The 7,664-nt window shown below is 41.8% G+C and overlaps 1 protein-coding gene across 1 annotated transcript; it reads left to right on the top strand.

The window, feature by feature from the left end:
* The first annotated feature begins 655 nt into the window (after positions 1-655).
* On the top strand, positions 656-6,660 carry atp23 (ATP23 metallopeptidase and ATP synthase assembly factor homolog). The gene is made up of 6 exons (XM_063217980.1): positions 656-894; positions 1,212-1,257; positions 1,461-1,542; positions 1,737-1,874; positions 2,087-2,170; positions 5,526-6,660. Exons 1-6 carry the CDS (start codon positions 744-746, stop codon positions 5,727-5,729), a joined length of 705 nt encoding a protein of 234 aa, XP_063074050.1. The 5' UTR covers positions 656-743; the 3' UTR covers positions 5,730-6,660.
* Positions 6,661-7,664: the final 1,004 nt, after the last annotated feature.

Raw genomic sequence — 7,664 nt, forward strand, 5'->3', positions numbered from 1 at the left:
TTTTTAGAGATGCCGTCGGACGCCATTTTGAATTTGGCTCTCTAGCAAAAAAGCCCGGGATTTTTGCGAGGGACATGGGGGCTAAATCTTTTCTAAAGGGTCCATAGAGGTCAAATCAATCATCAAAACATTGTTGCCAGAGGTTGGTCACGGAACCTCCATTTATGACTACACTATTTATGGAATCCAGCAGTCTTCAGTGAAACAGTCTCTGTTGAATATGCCCAAGAAAGTTTCTAGCGCCATCTGCTGGTCATTTATTAGTGCTTCAGCCAATGGTGTGCTATCATTCTCTCTTCAGACACTCTGAGTAATACTGTGACTATACTATTATATATGAGAACTCATATATAATAGTATCACGTTTGTAAATAAATTAAGACGCTGTTAGTTGTTTTTGACCTCACTTTTGCATTCCCTCACAATAATTTTGTATCCCCTTGCAATTCTTTTGCGTCGCCTCGCACCCCCATACAGCAGGTTTTATCATAAAAGTTCAAATAACTGTACCAAATCGAGTTAAATGGTATCGGAATAGGCAAAGCCTAATACCGTATTCGTTTTATACAGTACTACGTATGTTGAATACATGCGATGCCACATCGTCAACAAAGGGTTAAGTTTGGAATCCCTTGATGACGTAGTCGTACCCACGTGGTGTACAAAACACGGAATGACCTCTCTTGCTAGTTAGCTACCCTGCCTGACAAATGTAGCACAGCTACATTTCCTGGACAGAGTAAATGGATCAAAGTAAACAACAAGAGGACGACTATGGCTACAATTTATTCCCAGAGAGGAACGCGTCCAAGTTCAAGAAGGACTCGATAGCACAGAGCCTGTTCACGTTTAACCACAAGTGTCAGGTCATGCTCCACCTTGCAATGGAAACAAGTGAGTGAGCTATAGCTAGTTCTGGCATAGAGCCTCCATGGTTCTGGGCAATGCAAGCTAGGTATTTATTTATTTTATGTATTAATGTACTATATATAGTTTTTATGGGTTTTCTGCTGGTCCCGCTTCGTGTAAGCGGTGTTGTGGTACAGTTGCATGTCCGTGACTGATCGGAAACTGCTAGCTGTCAAATAATCTTTATCAGGGCCTACCACTGAAGTCACTGGTATTTGTTAATGGCCAGTAGGATAAATGGTACTTCCGTTGTCACTCAACAACTGTCATGAACAGTACATTGTGTGTTTGTGTATATACAGGTCCATACGCCAAGCTTTTGATGGGCGCAATGAAGAATTCAGGCTGGTATGTATCCACAGTTCTAGTGAAGTAAAGTGAAAGCCCAACTGGGAAACTCCAACTCCCATTGTCAATGTGACAAAACACTCCACAGCACACAAGTGTACACTGCACACAACGAAATTGCATTTATGCCTCACCCATGCAACTAGCATGCTATGTGAAATATGTCAGGGTTAAACAAGTATATCTTCTATATGTCATATCAGCCAGGTGTTCAAAGATCGACATTTCTCCTGTGAAGACTGTGATGGAACAGTCAGTGGAGGATTCGATGCAACGTCGTCGCAGGTAGATTGCTTGATTATACTTAATACTAGAATTGTGCAAACAGTTCATTGGATTGGCGGAGAAGTTGGCAGCAGAAGGATGTTTGGCATTGTTACCCTTATCATCTCTCTCTCTCTCTCTCTCTCTCTCTCTCTCTCTCTCTCTCTCTCTCTCTCTCTCTCTCTCTCTCTCTCTCTCTCTCTCTCTCTCTCTAGATAGTCCTGTGCCAGAACAACATACACCAGCAGGCCCATATGAACAGGGTGGTGACCCACGAGCTCATTCACGCCTTTGACCACTGCCGAGCACACGTGGACTGGTTCAATAATTTCAAACACCTGGCTTGCTCAGAGGTGAGGGCCATTTCTGTTTCTGATATCTTTGCTGTGAATATGCAATAATTGTGATTTTTGTACTCCCTATGATTTGAACTACTGTATATGTGGTGTATTCCTGATCCAGTTTAGTCACTAAGTAACTACTTAGGTCAGCAATAAAGACCGGTGATAAAGACTGTGGTGTGTGTGTGTGTGTTAATGTTTGTCATTGTAACTGTCCTTCTCAGATCAGAGCTGCTAATCTTAGCGGGGATTGCTCTTTTTCCAATGAGCTGTCCAGATTCAACTTTGGCCTTAAACAGCACCACCAGGTAAACACACACACACACACACACACACACACGCATACACACACACACACACACACACACACACACACACACACACACACACACACACACACACACACACACACACACACACGCATACACACACTCAGTGGTTAGCTTTTAGGTGATGTGAAGCGGCGGACTGTTTCCAACAAACTGTCCAGATTCAACTTTGGCCTCAAATTCCACCACCAGGTACTGACATACATTCTCTATGTCTATGTCTATGTCTCTCACATTCTCTCTTTCTCACACTCTCTCTTTCTCACACTCTCTCTCTCTCTGAAACACACACACACACAGCGGTAAGTAGCAGCACTATGACCTCTTACACAATGTAACTAATGGGTCATTTCACGTGAAATCAGACACTTTGGGACCCGACCGACCCGGATTTCAATCATACTTGGTGTGCCTTTTTAGTAGCAAGGTAGCACCCCAGAACTGCATTGGTTTGAATCTGACACTAATATTAAGGGAGAAACAGACTAGGAAAGGTTCACATGTGAGGGTAGGACACTATATATTCAGCCTTGAATATATCAGTCAGTGTTAGTCACAAAAAGATGCCTGTGGTGTTATTTGAAAGCTCTTTTCTGGCTCTACATATTACACAATCAGCTTGGAATACAACAACTCTCAGAATATGAATTATGATAAATTGAAAAATAAAAAATTGAATATCTAAAAAAACTATATTTTAAAATGGCCAGTTCCTTGTCCAAACGTAGCCGGCAATGTCATTAGCAACACCTCAAATGCTGGTGTTCAGTTCTTTATTCATTTCAGAGAGAATTTGACTCACAAATATGGCATCATACAGACCACTTACTAATAATATGGTAATACCAAAGTAGCATCACATGACAAAACAAAAACAAAACAAAAATGGTCAGTTTCCATGGTCCCAGGTTTCAGAAACTAAGGCAGATGTCCATTTATACACACCAAATGATGATATGTGAATGTTTGAACATTCCTTCTCTGTGTACCTGTGTCATCTTCCCTTTACCATACTTTAAAGAGATAATCAATGGCTACACTCTCATTTTGTGCTCTACCAGTGCATTTGAAGCAGCAGCTGTGTCTTTTGTAGATAATGTATAAGTACGTCCCGTTGCAGTTACAGGTTCCACTACCAGAAGCACATCCTGATGATCCATGACAAGTCTATCTGGTCTGAAGGGAAAAGTGGATGGATGGAGATGGTCCATGAGGATGCAGGAAGTTCAGTTTCACCTCTCCAGTGCTCGGCATACATTCCTCAACACATGCTAGCCACCAGTTGCCATCATACACAGCTACAACATACCCTTTGATGCTTGAAAATGTAACACATTCCTTTACTGAGCTCACTCTTTCAACTCTGCCTTCTCTGAATGCTGAACATGGCCTAACTTCCACAGTGTCCATTGACAATGGGCAGAAGCTGTGTAGTTTTTGAGTACCTGGAATAGTTCTTGCAGATTCCAACCTTTTCAACAGGTTCTCAGCTTCATGATGGTACATCTCTGTTGTGGCAAACTGGCAATGGATGTTCTTGAGAGAGATGCTCCATCATGAAGCTGAGAACCTGTTGAAGAGGTTTGAATCTGCAAGAACTATTCCAGGTACTCAAAAACTACACAGCTTCTGCCCATTGTCAATGGACATTAGGCCATTTTCCGCATTCAGAGAAGGAGTTGAAAGAGTGAGCTCAGTAAAGGAATGTGTTACATTTTCAAGCATCAAAGGGTATGTTGTAGCTGTATATGATGGCAACTGGTGGCTAGCATGTGTTGAGGAATGTATGCTGAGCACTGGAGAGGTGGAACTGAACTTCCTGCATCCTCATGGACCATCTCCATCCTTCACTTTTCCCTTCAGACCAGATAGACTTGTCATGGATCATCAGGATGTGCTTCTGGTAGTGGAACCTAACTGCAACGGGACGTACTTATACATTATCTACAAAAGACACAGCTGCTGCTTCAAATGCACTGGTAGAGTACAAAATGAGAGTGTAGCCATTGATTATCTCTTTAAAGTATGGTAAAGGGAAGATGACACAGGTACACAGAGAAGGAATGTTCAAACATTCACATATCATCATTTGGTGTTTATAAATGGACATCTGCCTTAGTTTCTGAAACCTAGGACCATGGAAACTGACCATTTTTGTTTTGTTTTTGTGTTGTCATATGATGCTACTATGGTATTACCATATTATTAATAAGTGGTCTGTATGATGCCATATTTGTGAGTCAAATTCTCTCTGAAATGAATAAAGAACTGAACACCAGCATTTGAGGTGTTGCTAATGACATTGCCGGCTACGTTTGGACAAGGAACTGGCCATTTTAAAATATAGTTTTTTTTAGATATTCAATTTTTAATTTTTCAATTTATCATAATTCATATTCTGAGAGTTGTTGTATTCCAAGCTGAGTATGTAATATGTAGAGCCAGAAAAGAGCTTTCAAATAACACCACAGGCATCTTTTTGTGACTAACACTGACTGATATATTCAAGGCTGAATGTATAGTGTCCTACCCTAAAATGTGAACCTTTCCTAGTCTGTTTCTCCCTTAATATTAGTGTCAGATTCAAACCAATGCAGTTCTGGGGTGCTACCTTGCTACTAAAAAGGCACACCAAGTATGATTGAAATCCGGATCGGTCGGGTCCCAAAGCGTCTGATTTCACGTAAAATGACCCTAATATGTAATTTGAGTGTACAACTCTAAACACTGCCTGTGTATGGGATTGAGTGTGTGAGTGAGTGTGTGGAAACACTGCCTGCCTGTGTGTGTGTGTGTGTGTGTGCGTGTGCGTGTGCGTGTGTGTGTTTACTGTTCCACTCCTACATCAATGTCAGTTGGTGCTGTAAGTGTAAACCCGAAGACACTTTCTCACATGGTTTTATAATAGGATTTATGAAATATCAGGTTTGTGTCCGTCCGTGTTATTATGCATCATCCTGCCGTGTGTGTGTGTGTGTGTGTGTGTGTGTGTGTGTGTGTGTGTGTGTGTGTGTGTGTGTGTGTGTGTGTGTGTGTGTGTGTGTGTGTGTGTGTGTGTGTGTGTGTGTGTGTGTGTGTGTGTGTGTGTATACGTACAGTATGTGCGCATCACTAGTGTAATATTTTCCTGCTCTTCCTCAGGAGTGTGTTCATGGGTAAGCTCTGTGTTCTTTCCTGGAAGTGTGAAAGGTGTGTGTGCGTGTGTGTCTGTCTGTCTGTCTGTGTTGTGTATTCAGCCTTCAATTTTTGTTGGAGAAGAGAATTTTGGAACACCTACAAAATCTAACAGTGTGTGTCCATCACTAGTGTAATATCTCCTGGCTTCTCCCTCTAGGAGTGTGTTCGGGGTAGAGCGCTGCGTTCCATCCTGGCGGTGCGTAAAGTGAGTCGTGAGGATGCAGAGAAAGTACTGGACGAGGTCTTCGAAAGCTGCTTCAACGACCACGCCCCTTTTGGACGCATCCCGCACAGTAAGCGTGACGCCAAGTTCGCCTATCGAGACTTCGAGAGCCGTGACCGCTACCACGCCAACTTATAATCCACAATGCTGTACGACCTAAAGTCAATGGACTTGATTAGCTGACCATCAGCTATTATTGTATACGTGGTGCTTTTGTACAAGATGGCTGGACAGGATGTGCATGGAATTAGCCGCCCTGCTAACCAAAGGAGAGACCGTTTATCGTGTAAAGCTGTGTTGAGGGAGAACTACATTGCATAGCATAGCATCCTCTGCAGTGGAGGGAGCAAGTCAGTGAGGTAATTTATCTTCTTTTAAAATCCATAAAAATGTTAAAGAATCTTCTTTTAAGCAAAAATGCACAGTAAAATTCTGAGTTTTGCTGTGCTGAATTAAAAAAGGGACAGTGGAATGTTGGAAGGATAGGTGGTTATAATAATCAGTTATGGTTCTAAAGATTTATTGGTATCAATTTTCATTTTTTTAACATGAGTAAATGCATTCAAGGAACCACATCCATCTGACACACAGACAGTGGCAATGGTAACAGTTCACCTTACGAAAGTGACACTTGTGGACGTAACATTTCAAAGTCGAGGATGAGTTGTGATCAGTGTTCGTCGGGCCCAGTGATATGTATGAGATGAAGTATTTAATTCAGCACAGTCTCTGATTGGTCCACTTGGACAGGATACGATTGAATACAGTCTCTGATTGAACCACGTAGACAGGAAGGTAAATGCAACCTACCCTGAGGATGTGTTTTTGGCCACGTTTGTGATGCCGCATGCTGCACAATCCTGTGCAGTGCACATGCGCACTAACCAATTACAATGCATCCTAGTTAGTGATTTCCAAATTTGTGCGGCATGGGGCATCACGAATTTGCCCTTTTACTCTCCTCAGTTTCAATCTCTTGCTGTACGTTCTTGACTGAAGAGAAAAGTGTTGTAAGAGCAGGCCATTTTATATTGTCAACAAGTGTTGAAATAAAATGGATTCCTATTAAGCATTGGCTGTTGATTGCTTCTTAAAAATACCATATAAAATTCACTTCTACGTGTATTTTGTGTCAACCCCAAAAAAATGATTGCAATGTTCAGGAAGAATACAATGTGATGTGATATTTGTGATATCATGGTGTGGCAGTGGAAAATGTTCTCTGGCAAAGGACAAAAGTACAGGAAAATATACAATCAGCAGTGAATGGAAATGAGCTATGAAGTTGTATAATGCATCACCACTTGTGTGGGTCAAACAGTGTCCAGCAGGTGGCACCATAGCATACGGCTCTGATTTATTTCAAAAGTATTTTCTCATGTAAACCTATGATTTGAGACATGCCTTTGTTTCGGAATGGCAAAATGCATTAATACATGAAAAAAACTGTCAGAGAGGCAACCAAGAAACTTAATGTAGTTAGGCAACCACATAGTTAGAGAAACTTTGACCAAAAAAGTGGGAAAGTATCTTTGAAGAACTTTGTCTATATGAAGAATTGGCACAAAATGATTCCAAGTGGGCTCCACTGGGGAAGTTGATACTTACTGCATACTTCTGTTCAGGTTAATACCAATCTATTGATAATTTGAGAATGCCAATTCCAGAGAAAACAACAACTAGAATGTTTTCCATCTTTTCTTTGGAGACAGTGACAAGTGTATGGCATCCTTCTGTTCAGGTTTAGAACAGTCCATCTATTTACAATTGGAGACAATCGATTCCGGAGAAAGGGATTATTTGAATGTTATCCATCCTTTGTTTAAAAAAAAAATAAAAAATAGACACAGTGACAAAGACTCCTACAGGCATCTGTGGCTTGCATGGCTGCATTTGGGTCAAGGCTCCAAGTTGGTGTGTGTGTGTGTGTGTGTGTGTGTGGGTGTGGGTGTCTTTCATGGCCAGTTCAAAGGGTAACCTCTGGTCCGAGGGGAATCCTCCTGGAGCCTGTGAGTAGTGCCGAGGTGCACTGGTGTCTGTTGTCCTGGCTCACATCACCAGGGGTCGTGGGTG

The sequence above is a fragment of the Engraulis encrasicolus genome, chromosome 15, assembly GCF_034702125.1.
Source record: "Engraulis encrasicolus isolate BLACKSEA-1 chromosome 15, IST_EnEncr_1.0, whole genome shotgun sequence".
Classification (NCBI taxonomy): Eukaryota; Metazoa; Chordata; class Actinopteri; order Clupeiformes; family Engraulidae; genus Engraulis; species Engraulis encrasicolus.